Genomic DNA, 18,418 nt, shown 5'->3' on the forward strand with positions numbered 1-18,418 from the left:
AAACTTATATACTTGATAATGAAATTTCATATTCCCCTAGATTTGTAGAATGTTGCCACTGTCGTTTGCCTTAAGTTACAAATTTGTTTGAGTTCAACTGACTCTCGTATCTAGTTTACTTCTTTCGCTGTGCTACTTCCAATATTTCTCTCCACTCAATTTGATTGTTTGAGTGTCTTAAATGGTGTGTTAGCTGCATTCCTGAAAATACTTCAGTTATTTAAATTTAACAAACAACCTCGTTTTCACTTTTTATTGATCTTAATCATACAGCATATCGTTGTAAAAGTTTTGTATCAAGCAAGAAAACTTAAAAAGTTCTACTTTATAACGGATGGACACAGCGAATAAACCGACAATTGCGTAATTGAAGTTTTGTTTATTATTGTTCATTCTCGTTTGGAAGATCTGTTGACTAGAACCGTTAAAGGCATTTTCGTTGTTTTTTTTCTTTTTCTGAATATATGTTTGTTTCTAAAGTGACAATTTGAAATCAGGATTATGCTCCATGGAAATACATGGTAAATAAGTTTGACTAGGTGAGACTTTCCACAACCCCCACTGCCTGTCACAAAACACGAGTTTAGTGGACGTCTGAAATGAATTTGAAAATCACTATCAGTTGATATTGACAATGCCTCATAATAATCACTTCCGGTCACACCAATATGTTCAAGTATTTCCGGTATGGTTTTAATTGCTACATAATTTTCCTTAGATGGATCTAAAAAAATCACTTTTAATTCTAGATTCTGATCAATATAATCCTTCACCTTAGTCAGAGTATTGTAACGCTTTTGTAATAAAATAGATTTCCCTTCTTCTGATATATCATCACATATATCAGAAAAAAAACATTCAAAATTGTACCGGCATCCTACATTTTTATATTTGCGACATGATCTGGAATGAGAATTTACTTGGTATGACTTCACTAGATTATACAATTCCAGTTTATCATATCTGTTTGGTAGGTGGACTTTTATTATGACATCAATGTAAGCCATATATTCATCTTTAGTCTCCTTTCTCAATCTAGGTGCATCAACAACCCATAAGAATGAATGGGCATGGTGTTGGATCCCGGGAAAAGAACTACGATCAGACTGAATATTAAGTTTTCTTTCTCAAACATAAAGTTTTAACTATAACCTAGCTCACTACCACAAATATGTCCAAAGTGAGGGAGGCTCTCCACCAGAGAGATCTGACACATGGGGGCTACCTTTAAACTGGAACTCAACTCGAATAGCATGGTATTTAACTTTACCTAGGAGACCGTCAACTACAATTTCTCCGAAGAAAACTTCTACTCTGTATTGAAAGTGTCTAGCCAACAAAACTGGATTACTATTCGATAATTTACATCGTTCAAAATAATCTACTTTATCTATGTCTTCATCAGATACAAGACCATTTAACTTAGCGATGATAGAGACAAGCTCATTCCATCTTAAATCAGCACATGATTGCATCATAAAACTGTATGCATTATCACTAGCCACAAATGAATGTACCGTTTCTTTGAAATTTCTACTGAGCATACCTGCAGTTAACTGGCTTCCTCTGACTATTTTCATTGCAATATTGATAAGTTGCTGCCAAATCGAATGAGCAAAAAATATATAATCAGGTTCTGGTGCAAATCTCTGTTCATAATTCAGCAATCTTTAATTGAAATACTTGGATGGTGATAATTTGACTTGACTATCAACTTTATAGCCAAATTTACCAGAAATAAATAAATATGGATGCGCTAATTCTTCGCAAAATTCATTACTTAATATAGATACAGAATTTTATCCGTCACAGGGAGCAATTGTCACATTTTCAGATTCAACTGGAATCTGAGATATCAGAGCAGTCTCGTTACAACCAATTCTGTGTTTATCTAAAGGATTTTCATCTATTTTATCCTGTACATCAGATACAGTTACATTGCACTGTTCATGATCAGTTGAATTATTACTCATTGACAATGAATTTATGCTTAATTGTTCCATATTAATTCTAACATTGGTAAAGAGTGGGTTGTTTAGCTTCAATTATAAAAGGGCAGATTTAACATAATCTGGTCGCACAGGCTCAAATTGTACATGGCCACGAAAAACCATTTTTCTTTTCAACTTGAGCATTATCACTCCACTGGTGTGCCCCTCGGGGTAAATTATTACATACATCACCCGTTTCAAGTGACACATAACAAATTGCACCTTTCATCTTGGGTGATTGGCCCTTTGACATTATAACAACCTTAAAAGAAGACTCTGTGAAATCAAATTCTTTTTTAAGCTTTCTCAGATTTCTCAACTCTTCCGGCATCTCACATACCTGCAAGTTATTACATACGGCTTGACAAGGGATAATTTTCTTTATCAACTTCTTATCACATGTCTTGCATATATGTGTAGTGTTGTCAAAGCTGTTCACAAAAGAATAGTAAAAATTGATACTTAAGCCTGTATATTTATCCTCCTTGAACACAAGAGCTGAGCGTTGATACAGAGATCTATTACATACAACACCTATATAATACGGGCCTTTCAAAATTTTTTGACGGAACTTGATAACTTTGTGATATAAATTTCATTACCATACTTCAGTTTTTTAGGCGCTAAAGTACACATTAGAGAAGGCTGAACATGTCTTTTTCTTGAATACCTTGCCTGCTTTATTTGGTCTTTTTTTTCTGCATGTTTTATTAGAGAGGGGATGATTGTAGCATGATGTTTGGCACTATTCCATTTCATTCATTCTTTTTTTCCATCTTCATACCTAATAGAACTCTTATAATAGCACGTTCGGTTTTTTTATTCTTCTAATTTAAAATATCTGATATTTGTGATGCACTTACATGTACTTTCACAGCTTGAATCTGGCAGAATTGTGAAATTAAATTCTGTTTACACAAATAAAAGTCCCTATTATATCCTTCTACATCAGTCTTCTGTTTGAATTTCAACAAAACAGAGTATACATCTGCAGCAATTATCCCAGTATAGTTATTCTCAGATAAAGATGTCAGCAAACTGAGATCAGCTTGGGATGAAAAACTGACAAGAAAAAGTTAAGGGACCCCGGAAAATTTTCGGAAGGAGTATAAATAAGAAACTAATATAAGTGAGATGTGTAAAGTTTAGATTCAATTCGAAAAATCTGAAACTACAAACCGAAATCTTTATTCCATGCAGTCCCTGATACGGCTCACAATTTATTACCAACCGCATGCGAGTTCAGACAACACGCATAAGACGGGTGTGCATCAACGAAAAAATTTAGGCAGTAAAACTGATTTATAAAAAATAGTGGTCCCACAAATCTTTGTAAAATACAAACAGCGAATAAACAAAGTGAAATCTCAACTTTACGGGACCAAAAAAAAATCAAAATCGTACGATGAGATCGCGAGCTCAAATAAAACCATACTGTGTTTCCACAGATGGAAAAAACTATGAAAACAACTATTTTAGATTTTCAAAACGAATTTTAGCCTTTTGAAACTCATAGACTGGTATCTCCGTGCTTGACTAGTCTCAAAAGTAAAACCGGCGACAAAAAAAGGCCCATTTTAAAGTTCTACCGGCTAAAGCCGTAGAACAATAATGAAAAATGTAGCACGAATGTGACCAAACATTATCACTTCGCCAATGTCTTTGTGCAGCCGATACACTGGGCAACTTTGGCAGCTTGAAAGCCTCAGAAAAGCCGAAGTTGACAAAGTGTCGTCATTCTGGCGGGAATACGTCTGGGCATTCCTGATTGGTTGTCGGTGCCTTCAGAACTTTGCCGCCGGAAATTAAAATAATCAAGTTTAAAATGGCGGCATGTGCGTAATAAAAAGTATGATAAAAATATCTTTTACCGTTTGATAATATGACGGCTTTTCTTTTAATCTATTTTTTACTCAATTTATGTCAACAGTTTTATATCTGGTGCATGAAGGGAAAGTATACGTTCTTTATTCACAGATGTTTAGTCAGTTTTATTTAAAATTAATTTCACTCGTGCTGCTTGGGAAGTATCAATGCTTGTTCCTGCCTGGTCTTGTGTAGCTAGCTAGCTGGCTAACTAGATAATTATATTGTTTCCTTGTTATGTATCATATTATATTGTCTCCTCCTCGCGTTTCCACTCTTTAAATGGCTTTTTTTTTAAACTTATTGCTGCATGGCTTGTAACCGTCTTTTTATTCTGGGTTGCCTTTTGGGGGAAAAAAGCTCCTAGCTATCTAGCTAGCTAGAGTTGTAGCTAGCTATCTTTTGTTGTGAAAAAAATACCTGTCTCTCTCTTCCTGCTTTTGTTACTGCCCTGATAGTTTTCCTAGGGAAACATGATGAGCGATTTAAGTTAACTAGACTATTTTTTGTTTTGGTGCAAATCACAAATCAAACTGATGTGTATCATGGACTTTATCCCTCTATCAAGACTTACACGCAATAATGTCAATGTTTTTACCATTTTAATAGGAAGTTTTTAACAGCTATATTTATAGCTATACTTAGCTAGCTAAATGTTTTACCTGTTGTTTTATGTATTTTGGGACCTTAAATCTGGTTTCGTTGAGCATAATGTTGACTTTCTAAAACACTGTAGTTTCGGGAAAGTTTCACAAAGGTGGAACTTTTAATAGGGTTCTGCTTAAAATTCAATTATCTATATACCTTAGTTCAGAAATGAATTTTTACATTCTGTTTTAAGTTTGTGGCAGCCAAATAAAAATAACTTCCAATTTTTACATAATTTTTATGAAAAATGCAGAAAATTGTCCAAAACACCCAATTTTTGAGTAAAATCAATTAAAATCAGATTAGTCATGTGTCTAAATTTAAAAAAATTCCCCTTGACAAAATACTGTGAGGTTATTTTGTGTGTTTCACAAAACCATTTTTGTCTTAAGGATAATCCTAAGTTATAAGGATAATCCAAATAAAAGTTATTTTATTTTCCTGATTGTAAGGATTTCATAGAAATTTGTGCAATGTGTGTATTTTACATGTCTAGCATCACAAATATCAATGAATGTATCCTGTCTATTATTTGCAGGTGCCATAGGTCAGATGAAGAGTCTTAGAGTATTTAATGCTTATTTTGGCTACCCAGAACCCAATTAGGGTCCATGCTCTACCAGCCAACTCCCTGCAACATCCAACGGCCCACACAATGTGCTATCTCCTCTATTTCTGTCACACAACTTGATTTAAGGTCAGTTTCCATACAGCTACATTTTGCGCCCAGTCGTAAAATGCGTCGCAACTTTTATCACATGTACCGAACCATTTCCATTTAGTGATTTTGCTCACATGTTTTTTGCAAAACATGGCTGATGTAAACAGACGATATTTGTTGCTGCAAAATTTGAGAGTAGTCCTAGCAATATTTTTATGGCGTAGAAATAAACAACGTTGTAAAATATACATAATAGAAAAAAGAATCAAAGGACTATACAACGTTTTGCTTATGGATTTAATGTCATCAGATCACGAGTAGTCTTTTTGAGTTCGTTTACAATGTTGTTCCTTTGTGCCTCCACAGACTCATTAATGTTATTTTGTTTTTCATCTACTTAACTTGATTGATATATATTCTGATTCTCTACATTCATTTGGCTTTGACAAAAATTTAACACAGAAATGAGATGTTGCTAGCCATCTTGAAATGATCTAATTAAAAATTCTTTCGTAATTCATGTAGATTGCTACCTTTTGATTGGCTGTTAATGGCTGTTAAGCTGAAGCACAAAATGTAGCTCGCGAAAAGTAGAGCCTGTTCAACTTTTTTTAAATCGCCCCAGCGCATGCAAAAGCGCGAGGTCAGCGGCATTATTCTGATGATGCGCATGCGTAGATCAAAAGTCACGGCGCTTTTTACGACTGGGCGCAAAATACAGTTGTATGGAAACCGGCCTTTAACAAGGTTATGGTAACATTCATTTGATCATATTGAATCGCCAACAAGGGAAATTGAACACTGGTCTCGTGCACAAAGATTGAGAGTTATAACCATTAAGAAATGTTTTTCGTGTTACCTCGAGTATTTTATAATTGAATAACCATTTCCAAACGAAAGTCTTGCCATGTGTACCTTTATGCAACCTGTTTTTTGGAAAAAGGAAAAGAACAACAAAATGGATAGGAAAACACCTAATGACTCATCAGTAGATACCAGTGCAACTGTTTCGGGCAATTATTAATAAACAGTTTCAATTGCACTGGATGCCCAGCGGGAGTAGCTAATACCCACCGTCATAGGTGTGTTTGTTGTTGGTATACTTAATGACAATTGTCACAAGTCAAAAGGGATTTGATGGTTTGTACCATAAGTCGAGTTTCAAAGACCAGCTACGAAACGATTTGTGTCCAGCATAATAGTGTCAATAGTATAAACAATAGTATAAAAGTATAAATAATAATATAAATGAGATAGCAAGCCTTACCTGCAGCGTGAACGTCCAGCATTAAGTGCATATTGAAATAAATAAGAACTGTCACAGACAGCACATAAAATAAATTAATGTTGCAAATATTAATAATATGATGGAGGAATAACTGTCCAGCAGGTAAGAATGGTTTGATTTTGAAAAAGCTATATGAATGAGCCAGCCAGCAGCAGATGAAGAATTATGAAACACAGCCTGCCATGAAATATTTGGGATATATATGGTGTGTGAATGGATCCAAAGAGTTTATATAGTAAAGTGATAACAAAATAGCTAAATTCGTGTAGCAAAACTATGTTCTTCCTCTTTAGTTATTAATAATTCAAATATTTCTTCACTGTTTTTGTTATATTTATTAAAAATGCTATTGTAGCGACACATTACTTAAATAATGTGTTTGGAAATCATGTTTTTATTTCCTCCTTGTTTGATCATTCTATTAGAAAGTATGAAAGCTCAGGAAATAAAGTCTTCGACTGGTAAGCAGCATCTGCCAATTTGTAAAAATTCGGAAAAGATTGGTCCATAAAAGGTAGACAATGGTATATTGATTTCCCGACCTGGCTATGCTACTATATGGAATGGAAATTTATCTCTTTTGTCGAATAGTTTATTATGAAAATGTTGTCTTTTATTCCAATATCTAAATCTAGAAATGTAGCTTTGGTTCCATGATGTTCGACTTTCTGGTAGTTCTGGAGGGTAAATGATGTTGTGACGTGTTAGGAAATCTTCTTCATAATTTATTGTACACAGATCATCAATAAATCGTCCTGTGTTGTTGTATTTATATGCTCTGGGAGAACCCTCGGAGATTAATTTTTGAACAAATTGTTTTTCCTAGAAGTACAAGAACAGGTTGGCCCAAAAGGGGGCTGGTCAATACCCATGGGGATGCCAATATCTTCTTTAAAGAAGAAATTGCCAATGGTAAAGAAACATTTAGAGATTAAGAATGAAACTAGGTCTTTTACACCCTGTTTGGTAAAAAAATGATTGCTAACGCCTTTGTCCAATACACGGACGTATTTGGTAACCCCAGTTTGTTTTGCTTTTTACATTCGAAAACGAAATCAATTATCTGTGATAATACATGAATTAAAAGGTTGTGAGGTATGTTGGTATATAGAGTGCTGAAATTAAATGTGGAGATGTTTTTCACGTTTTACTCGAGGTATTTATTTTATCAATTTTATCAATAGTGGGAAAAGAATTTTGAACAACCCAAAATTTATTAAACTGAGAATAAAAATAGCTTTTTTTATGAAAGCTTTCAACTTGAGCAAATATCAATTTAAATACCCTAGAAATTACATTAGTCAGAGGTTTCGTGCTACAATGCTTGGAGGCTAAAATAAAACGGAATAATGTAGGTGTTTTGTGCATCTTAGGAGGCCAATACATTATGGGTAGTGTACGTTGCTCATCCGTTACATCAAGAAGAATTTATAGTGCGGGGCTCTCTAAAGTTTGGGCCCTTTGTCAAAAGTTTTCTAAGTTTTTTGTTTTCCACTACTCTAAGGTCTCCTGTGATGACATGCTTATGATTAGGGTCACAAAAGGAAGAGGTGTGACAACTGCATGGTTTGCTGTTTCATCATCTATGTAGATAGAGTTAACGGTTTCCTTGTAATTATACAAAAAATGTGATCTTTTTTTATTATTTTTTTTAGTGAACATAGCATAACATGGGCCAAACACTACTTGAAACACTAACAGCAAAACAGTTGGTTTTATTTACACTTTTTGTTCTGGTGGCTACTTCAGCTTTTTTTGTAATTGGTGGAACAAAAGGTTTGTGGGTATTTATTCTTTTGTCAATATTTAAATTTTGCCATCTTTCACAAGTTTAAGTGATAATCTAAAATACATGATCAAAGTTATGTGACAGTTTTGGGAAAAAGAGTAACAACCTATAATATATACCTGTTAAGATGGAAGTAAGACTAAAGGACTAGCGTTAATAATGCTCAATGATAAAATATATAATATAAAATTACAAGTGCTACTACCATGAAGCACCCAGAGTATATTATAAGTATATTATAAGCGATATTGTTAGCACTGCCTGAGTTGGCTGTTTTTTAACAATTTTTTCCATAAGTTTGAAAGCTTTGATTTGATTTTTTTCAATTGCTGTAAAAGAATTCCTTTGAGAGCAAAGATTTGTTTTACAGGGGATACTAAGGAGATTGTGCAAACCGACAATCCATTGTGAGTAAATGTTAATTCAGCTGTTCCGCATAATACTTTTAGATTAAATTTTTTGCGTGTTATGTTTATGTTTATCGTCGACGTCAAATTCTTATCATTTCTATGTTGACTTGTCTTGGGAATAGTTTCAACAGTAAACATTAGGTCATATACAAGCTTACCCAGACAATTTTATTACAAAAGAAATTGCAGATTCCAGGTTATTATCTCATTGGAAAAAATCAAATGAGTGTCATTTTAGCAAAAAAAATTATGTTAATCAATTTGCCTTTAACATACTATGCATTAATAAAGATGCATTGATATCAGGTCTAAAATTACTTATGCCAGAAAATGTCAAAATTTCCTAAAAATATGACATCATAACTTATGCAGCATAATTAAATCTGAAATTCCTTAAATGTGAATATCTTGAGAACGAAAAGAGCTTCTAAAAATAATTAAAAGGACTTGTTAACCAACTTTTAATAACCCTTTAAATAAAAAATTGTTGTTTTTTCACTTTTAAATGTACCCACAAGTGAAATGAAACTGTTTTTAAAACGGTAATACTGATACTTTAACGGTATGCTCAGTATAATGGTATTAACAATATTATAATAAAAGAATAACAAAAATATTTATATTTTTTCTAATTTAAGGAGTAAGAAAAAGAAGATGCTAAAACCTTGCCATTAAAATATTGCAACTATTAACCAATGGCAATAGCAGTAACAGATTGTGGTACATTGGTATGATTACCACACAAACAAGTTTCTAGTGTATTATTCAATATGAATATGCCATGTTAACAATGGTTATATACATTTCATGCAGAAGTGTTTCCTTAAAATTTATTTGTAACTATGCAAATTTTTAAAAAAATCATATTGGCTTTGCCTGAACGTCAGTAAAATTTTGCCAATGTGTCACAGGCCTTTTCAGGAAAATTTTAATATGTGTGTGCCAAAAAGCACGCCTCAAGTTTTTTAGGTGTGTTTTTGGGTGTGCTGCACTGGTTAATTTCTTATAAAATTTGTCATTTTGCAGGTGCTATCAATAGCACGCCTAAGCCATTTTGCGTGTGTGTGTGGAGGTGTGCGCGTGCTATTGCACGCCTCTCCTGAAAAGGCCTGATGTGTGTGCAAGTTGGTTTTGCTACATTTATATATACGTTAGAGTTACATCACAGTTAAAAATGGCTAAATAGATAGCATTTTGTGTTTTGTTATTCTTTTCTTTCTTAATTTTTTTAAAGCTGATATAAGGATATTAAACTTTACTTTTTGTAGTACTAATTTTTCTAATTGAAACTAAGTTGAGTCCTATCGCTTTACTGAAAGGTTGTATTTATTTTCCTTCACAGGTGCTGATCCTGCTTCTGCTAATATTCACATAGCCAATTTATTCACACCAGATGATTACAACCAAGAGAAATGGGTTTGGTATAAAGTTGATGATCCTGTTGCAAATGAAAAACAGAAATATTACAATGGAAAGATTGTTGATTTGTTCAAACATAGAAAAAATATCAGTGCAGAACATCTAGGTATGTTATAATAGAAAAAAACAAAGGTGAATAGTGACATAAAAAATCACCAAACCGAATCCTCATTAAAATTAATTTGTCAATTAGATAGAACCAAAGCTAAGTGTTTACAAGCAGCATTAGAATTAAACACGTTATTCCACGTTAGATCAGGAAACTCCAGTCCTCTATCATTCAAGTCCAACAAATTTTATAAGATATCCTTTTGTTTTATCAATAAATTCCATTAAATATTTTTGGTAAATATTGATTTGTACTTAGACTGTTATTCTATTTAACTTATTTGCATTATTGTAGCAAAAAATTTTTACCACTGTTTGCATCTCTTTTAGTTTTATCGTCCAAGTTTCCTCATCCCGGATCCAACACTATGCATCGGGTATATCAATTTATGCTTGTTTTTATGACTATACAAGTGGATTTCATGATGGAAAATGTTGTAACTGGAAATGTTGCAGTTAAAACCACTCAAGGTATTTTGTTTTATTTGATTGTATATTATTTATTTGTATACTTTTCTTAATGTTTAGCAGCTTGAACTTTGTTGTAACAATTTTTTTACCTAATTTAGAATGTATGATAGAGTTTAACGCAAAATTAGGGTATAGCGATTATGATGGAGATGCTGTTAATCCACCGAGTTGGACACTTCTTACATCTGTGAAAAATCAAAAGCGCCCACTCAAGTGTAAATTTAATATGCTGGTAAGTATTGTAAAATACCTTTTCAGTAATCTCCTTATTTGGTTAACAAGTGCTGGTGTCTTCCCTTATATTATGAAGTGCTGTATGTTTCCCTTATATTAAAAGGTATTGTCTGTCTCACTTGTTCAGAAATGATGTTTGTCTCCCTTATTGAGAACTACTTTTGGTCTTCCTTATATTAAAAAGTGCTGTCTGTTTCCCTTATTAAGAAGTGCTGTCTTATCCCTTATATTAAAAAGTGCTGTCTGTCTCACTTATATTGAAAAGTACTGTCTGTCTCCCTTTTATTAACAAGTGATGTCGGTCTCCCTTATATTGAGAAGTGCTGTCTGTTTCCCTTATAGTTGAAGTGATGTCTCCTTTATATTAAAAAGTGCTGTCTTAAGAAGTGATGTCTGTCTCCCTTATATTAAAAAGTGCTGTCTGTTTCCCTTATTAAGAAGTGCTCTCTGTCTCCCTTATATTAATAAGTGTTGTCTGTCTCCCTTTTATTGAGAAGTACTGTCTGTCTTATATTAAGAAGTGCTGTCGACTTTGTACTTTAAACAACTTAAAACTGCTTAATAAAAAGCAACAAAATGATGTTTCTGTTCCATTGAATTGTTAGGAAACTTCATTTTTTACTTAGAAATGAGTTTCTTTCTTGAAATGTATCAGCTAATGTGTTAGTGTTGTTTTTTAGCAAAAACGTGATGACAATGTTACTACTGATGGGTATTACACATGTGAAGACCAATATCTTTTTGAACTTGGCAGTGTTGCACACAAACACTATATTTTGAATATGCAGTTTCCTGCCACCGATACTAATAAGTTTTGTTTGGCCAGTGAGACAAGCTATTTTGGTGGCTTGCATCTAACGGTAGGTGGGTTAATACGAAAAGGTGTTACGTTAGGGTTAGGGTTAAATTTTGAGTTACAAGCAATGTTCTTTTTCAAGATAGTTTTCTGGTATTAATATATGCTGGCATTTATAACCTCAATCTTGTGCTAGATTAGAAAAATTTCTCGTTATCAACTTTTTTCCTTTAATTGTGCAGATTGCACAATGTATGACTCGATTTTAAAATGTTTTGATAAATAAACCCTACCCTGTTTTATTTTATTTAAGAAAGGCTGTAGAAATAGATGTTTTAACTGGAATAATGACTTTTTTGCTTGTTGTCATTTATGCTGCTGGTAGAAAATACTTTGTTTCGTTTCAATAGCCAAATTTTTTCAGCGGTGCCAACAAGTCACGAAATTGCCTTTGAAATTTAATTGAAATGATATTAAAACATACAAGAATTTCGTTGGCATCCTGTAATATGGTAACTATATTTTTTAGGAAATACATCAAAATGGTGGATACACAATTTCTTTATTTGTGTCAAAGACGGTGATGTTTCCATTTATTGCAGCCGCACTGTTTTTCTTCTTACGCAGGATTCGAAGAGAGAATCGAGAAAAGTCACTTCTAGAAAAGTATTTTATATTTCGCGTTATATGCAAAGTTATTTTATTTGTCACTTCTTCCTTGATTGGTATTTTTGAATTTTTTATTAGGCAGGGGGAGGAGGAGGAATGTAAAATTAATAGGAATGCATAAAATATGTGTTCTTCCTTTTCTGTTGCTATTAAATTTTTTGTGATGTGGTGAATTGGTGTGTTAGTGAAGGGGATGAAAAACTTAATACTGTGATACCTAAAGTGACTTCACACTATAGTTGTTTAACATATGATATTTAATGCTGGTAATATTTAGTCCTGAAAATGCAATAATGCTTCTCCTTCTTCTTTTTTTAGATCAATTTTTTGGCTTGGAAGTGCAATGTTGATTCTACTATGTAAGAGTCCTGTTCTTAATAATACGAAACCTTTTAAAGTATACACAAGTTGTAGGTTAGAAATAAGCTATTAAAGTATTACGTTACTATGAATTTACAGTTAAAAAATTATGGGGGAGGAGTACTTCCAACATCATAAAATATTTAATATTCCAGACTTTAACCGCATTGAAAATAAACTAGGTTTTCTTAGAAACCTTAAATATCACTATTCGCTATAACTTACTACGTTCCAACAATTTTGACAGTTCTCGAAACCATGTTCTTACTAACGACTCTTTTCACCTGTTTAAATACTTTTCTTTTCACATTTTTGAGTGTTACATTGTCGGTTTAACATGTTTGAGTGTTACATTGTCTGTTTTCACATGTTTGAGTGTTACATTGTCAGTTTTCACATGTTTGAGTGTTACATTGTCAGTTTTCACATGTTTGAGTGTTACATTGTCAGTTTTCACATGTTTGAGTGTTACATTGTCAGTTTTCACATGTTTGAGTGTTACATTGTCAGTTTTCACATGTTTGAGTGTTACATTGTCAGTTTTCACATGTTTGAGTGTTACATTGTCAGTTTTCACATGTTTGAGTGTTACATTGTCAGTTTTGATTCTTTCTATAACATTTACTTCATCTGGGAAATTTTTATGCATTTATGTGCTTAAACAATGTAAACCTACTTAAAATGAGTGAAAAAACTTCAAAGTGAGGGAAGGAGATTTGTCTTTCACTTGAGGCCTAGTGAGGACAATCATATGTGACAATCACATTCGCAGTCACTAAACAAATATATCCTATATTTTTACTCTTTTTAACATGTCAAAATGAAAGATTAACAAAAACTAAATTTATCTGCATATTTTATAATATATTCTTTTATGATTTGCATATTTTTCGCCACACTCTAATTAACCAAGCAAATTTACAATTAATTTAACTAAATATTTTAGGACATGTATTTAGATCAAAACCAAATGAATTCTTCAGAGCATCTCTCTTTTTTACTATTTCTTTTTGCATGACTGACAACCTATATTAATATCTAGTTCAAAATTATAAATCCTATGGATGCTAAAAATTTTCTCAAGCAAATATGGAAGCAGGAGTTTTTTTAAAAAACAAAAACTAATTTAAATATATATTTATTCATTATTCTTAGTTCCTATTGATTGGCTCACACTTGTCGCTGACATGCCGTATATGTTGTTGTTTTCTGATCTTCGACAAGGATTGTTTTATACAGCTTTGTTAGTGTTTTGGTGCATCTTTTCTGGCGAACACATCTTGGTAAGCGAGATACTTAAACACGTTATTTTAACTGCATTAATCAAAGAACTCGTTTTCACCAAAGAGAGAGCGACAGTCGTTTTTTAATTGATTAGTATTCGTTCAGCAGAGTCGGGACTCTAAAAGTTAGGGAAATTTTTAATAAATATTAAACGCCTTCTGAAAATCAATTTTAAATGAATGTAATGCCTTCTAACAAAACATAGATTTTGATTCTTCGTTACTTTTTTATTACAGGATCAGAACGAACGAAACAAATTAGCTTCGTATAAGTATGAAATTGGAAGCATCTCTGTCGGCTGCTTGGCCTTGTTTATTTTTGATTGTGTTGAGAGGTACTGTGTTACTTTCTCCTTGGCACTTTAGTTGGTGTTTTTGTTATAGTTGTTATTTCGTGTTTTTTGAGTTATTCATATGCAATACCTACTTCAATATCCATTGTGTTGCATATATGAAATTGGTAACCTTTTAAACTGTGCTTGATGTGCGCTTGATCTGCCGCGTGATCAGATTAAAAGTAGAACTTGATTACAATATTTTTGTTTATTTGCAGAGGTGTCCAACTTTCAAATCCATTTCACACAATTTGGAAGAAAGATGCAGGAGAAAAAGCAGCTGTATCCTTTTCTTATTGTCGCAATCAAAAATATTTTCTTCATATGTAGTATACGTTGATGTTTATTTACAGCCTGTGATTTTTTTATGTGATTTTTGTGTAAGAAAGCCTTGAGTACGTTTAAAAGCAAATTGCCTGTGAAAAAATACATCGAATCAATCTTTGCAAAATTGATTGTAGATTTCTTCGTCAAAAAAATGTTTCTTCTTATCAATTGTCTTTTTTCTTTTTTGATTTTATTCTTAACTTAAGTTTGTAGAAAGCGTTTCTTGGTCTTGCTGCATTCGCCTCGATTATCTATTGTTTATTTTTCATGCGTCTTCTGTATTTTGTGTATCGAAATATCCGAATGAAGGAGGTAGCACTTCCAGCTATGCAAGAAGACAGAAGACTGTACTACCAGGTAAACAATCAGTTTTTCTTTATAACAATGCTGCAATTAAGGGTGTATAATTTTCTCACCAGCAATCTTTTATGCTAACAATAATACATCTTTGAATTGTCACCAAGACCACCAAGAAATACATATCCACATTTAGGCACATGAAAATTTAAAATTTTGACATATTTGCGAAAAATCTATAAATTGCACTAAAATAAGCAAAAATTAATGTTTTCAAAAAAATCAGTTGCAAAAATTCATTTAAAATGGATTCACAAATTAGCCAGTCTGCTGCAGGAATATTAAAGAATAAGACCTTTATTACCCTGATTTCAAAATTCGCTCATTCGTTATTGGAGGTCGGCATGTAAGAATTCGCTATTTAAAATCCTACTAAAGTTTACCGATACGCTTTGTTTCATATTTGTTTCAAATTTTAAAATCGTGTATTTTGTCGAGTTAAAGAGAAATAAAATATTTTGTAATTCAACGCCGTTTTATTTTATTTTCTTCTGAAAAATGGTCTTTTTATTGCCGACGTTATAAGGGCCTATAGTGTATTTCTGTTACTTGTGATTAGACAAATTACCGAATTACGTTTAGAATCGCATATACCGCTTCCGTGTGTTGTTGTGGGTGAGTCTGTTCACGGTCGTAGCAACTATCGTTTGTTTTGTGTTGGATCAAATCAATGAAACAACGTGGAAATTTGAAGACAGCGCCATGAATGATTATGTTGTTTTCTCCAGTGAGTGAATTAACGTTCTTACTAATCGAGTATTGAAGAATTGAGAATCTGTAAAAAGGAAAAATTATATGCGGGATTTTTTTCTGTGTTTTTAGGTGCAATGCATTTTGGTATGTTTGGTATGTGGGGAACATACGTGTTTTCTGTGTTGATACTGTATTCGCCTAGCTCAGATGGTACAAGAAATGCTGGACCTGATGGTATTATATAATTTTTTTTTAATTGACTTTTCGTGTGGTAGAAAAAACTATTTGCTTGAAAATTAATCATATGTTAAAGAGTTATTTACATAGTTACATAACTGCTAGAACTGACCAATGCAAAAACTATATCCAGCTTCTTTTAAAGGGGCTACGAAACGGTTTTCGACTTTAGTGACTTACACAAAAATCGAGCTAATGGCGGTGAAAAGTTTATGATAAGTGAGGACAAAAAAACATCCTAAATCAATTGATAGTATCCAAATATAACTGAAAATGACAGAAAAATGCCTTACATATATATAGAATATCCTTAATTTATTCGATATAAGTACTTACCTTGCTTTTAGTTTTCTAATAAAATAAACCTGTTTAACTAGCTATCATTTTTTTGCAAGAAACAGTAAGTTTATTGTGTAAAACCAGAAAATAAAAAAAGTAGCAAGTTCATCGTAAAAAATTCATTATTCGTTTATTACACCCCATTTATCAGATTGTGAGGGGGCGGGGCGAGCTTATTGAATCGTTTTGTAGTCGTTTAAGAACTCTATTTGAAAATAGAGCCAACTCATTTTAACCAGCTGATTCCTAATTGGTATATTATATACGTCAATGTGCCTTCTCATACCTGCATCCAAGTTCTGGTTCTAGGATACCCCTCCCTCCCCCTTTCTCTGTTTTTAAAATATTCAAATTCAAATGCGTGTTAAGTTCTTACTTTGCTGGAGATGATTTCTTATAGATAGTAATTTTTGAAAATGCGAGAGTGCATAAAGTTCTTTCTACTTTCTAATTTCAGTGCAATATCGCCGTTCAGAACATTTGTTGCATGGCGGAGATGGGTCAGGCGATGAAGACGAGGTTAACTTTCGACACCCAAAGACTTAAAACTTGAAAACAGAGATGTAGTTTCTCGTCGATGTGTTACTTTAGGATTAACTGAAAGACACAGAATGCTAAGACATAAAACTTTCAGTATGTACACATGGTGGAAGATGTTGTAACGTAGTCTTATCTTCCAAGGTATATTTTACAAAAAATTTTAGGTTTGACTTTTCTTCAAATTATACAACAGCGTCTTATTTAAGAGAGTTTCGTATTGTCTTTGATATATTTTGCTAAATTTTTCTGTCTTGACCTATTTACATTTTTTTGCTATTATTCTCAAAACATTTTTTCGCTATTCTTTTGTACTAGCTACATATTTTTTTATTCACGATATTTTGATGTATATTTTTTTATTTATTTACAATCATTTATTTTTATAATCGATTTTTTTTTTGTTTTTTTTAAAAAAAACATTACGTCATATTTGTGAGTTACCTTTTAAACCTTTTGTTTTTAAAGTAAAAATTTCAGGACAAGTATTAGTACTTGGGTGGCAGGATAAACGACTTTGATTAATTTGTTAACTTGACTTTTTGATAGTTTTGTAGTGGAGGTAGAAAGTAGATTTGGAATAATCGCCACCAGCAAAGAAGCTCGAAAGTAGAGTCGTTTTGACTTTAAATAAGATGTTATTTTAGATACATATAGCTTTTTTTGTACACGTGCATGAGTTTAAATATATGATGTGTATTACAACTCTGTTATCACTTATCAAATTTACCACAACTTTATTATGGCTTATTATGAATCGTTTTAAAAAAGTGGGATGTTCATTCTAAGGATTTTTTGTTAGATATCCAGCCACAAATTGTGTCTAGTTAACTTTCTTCTTCGAGGTTGATGAGTTTATCTAAACAAAAGCTTAGACGCGAACGAATGACTCAGCGGAAACCCCGAGTTTAAATTGAACAATGTGACTAATCGCTTCAGAGGTCATTTTAATTAATCTGTGAGTAGTTTACACGCTTGGCCACATCTTAGTCTGTTAAAAATAGTTTAATAATGTTTGTTAGGGGGAGTGAAACCACTCGCTCGAAAATTCGGGAGGAAAAAGGCTTTCCCCGATATAGACCACGTAACAATAGAATTAGCCAATCAAAAGGCGCGGCCAGTTACTGGCCGCAGAAAAATCGTTTTAGACCCAGCGTAATTTTTCCCACCTTAAATACTCCGATTTCCCGTTGGTAAGAGAAATTATGCTGGGTCTTATGAAAACTTTTCGAAAGATCAGGATAAAACATATGGTATATAGTAAAGTATAAATCATACTGCACATATTCACCGTAACAAAATCTTGTTGTTTTTTTTACAGTTCTTTTTACATATAATGTTATAATGTTAGCCCTGAAAAATAATTTCTAAATAACAAATTTGAGCGGGTTGTGAAATACAGGTTGTCTGCCGAACCTAAAAACTTTGAACAATGAAAATAAAAGTGATTTTGAAAATTTTGAATACATCACATTGCGTAGAGAGACCTTGTAAAAAATATAATAAATACCCCGAGATGAGAATATGCTTTAAAGAAAATCAGACTGGGATTTTAGGTTAAAAGCAATAAATCTATTGCTTAGAAATCTTGGAAGAAGAA

General features: G+C 32.6%; 1 protein-coding gene across 1 annotated transcript; it reads left to right on the top strand.

Annotated features, from left to right (window-relative positions):
- The first annotated feature begins 8,084 nt into the window (after window positions 1–8,084).
- On the top strand, window positions 8,085–17,523 carry LOC130630248 (protein wntless homolog). The gene is made up of 14 exons (XM_057443669.1): window positions 8,085–8,230; window positions 9,996–10,178; window positions 10,511–10,651; window positions 10,750–10,883; window positions 11,566–11,745; window positions 12,211–12,347; window positions 12,669–12,709; window positions 13,866–13,993; window positions 14,231–14,328; window positions 14,547–14,610; window positions 14,869–15,012; window positions 15,595–15,739; window positions 15,835–15,939; window positions 16,739–17,523. Exons 1-14 carry the CDS (start codon window positions 8,125–8,127, stop codon window positions 16,825–16,827), a joined length of 1,695 nt encoding a protein of 564 aa, XP_057299652.1. The 5' UTR covers window positions 8,085–8,124; the 3' UTR covers window positions 16,828–17,523.
- Window positions 17,524–18,418: the final 895 nt, after the last annotated feature.

Source organism: Hydractinia symbiolongicarpus, chromosome 2 (genome assembly GCF_029227915.1).
Source record: "Hydractinia symbiolongicarpus strain clone_291-10 chromosome 2, HSymV2.1, whole genome shotgun sequence".
NCBI lineage: Eukaryota > Metazoa > Cnidaria > Hydrozoa > Anthoathecata > Hydractiniidae > Hydractinia > Hydractinia symbiolongicarpus.

What these genes read in the sequence shown, in the direction of transcription:
- LOC130630248 (XM_057443669.1), top strand. Translation starts at nt 8,125, where the DNA reads ATGGGCCAAACACTACTTGAAACACTAACAGCAAAACAGTTGGTTTTA. An exon ending in TGCAGTTAAAACCACTCAAG is followed by an intron (nt 10,652 to 10,749) that starts GTATTTTGTTTT and finishes TACCTAATTTAG; the next exon opens with AATGTATGATAGAGTTTAAC. An exon ending in ACAGAAGACTGTACTACCAG is followed by an intron (nt 15,013 to 15,594) that starts GTAAACAATCAG and finishes AATTACGTTTAG; the next exon opens with AATCGCATATACCGCTTCCG.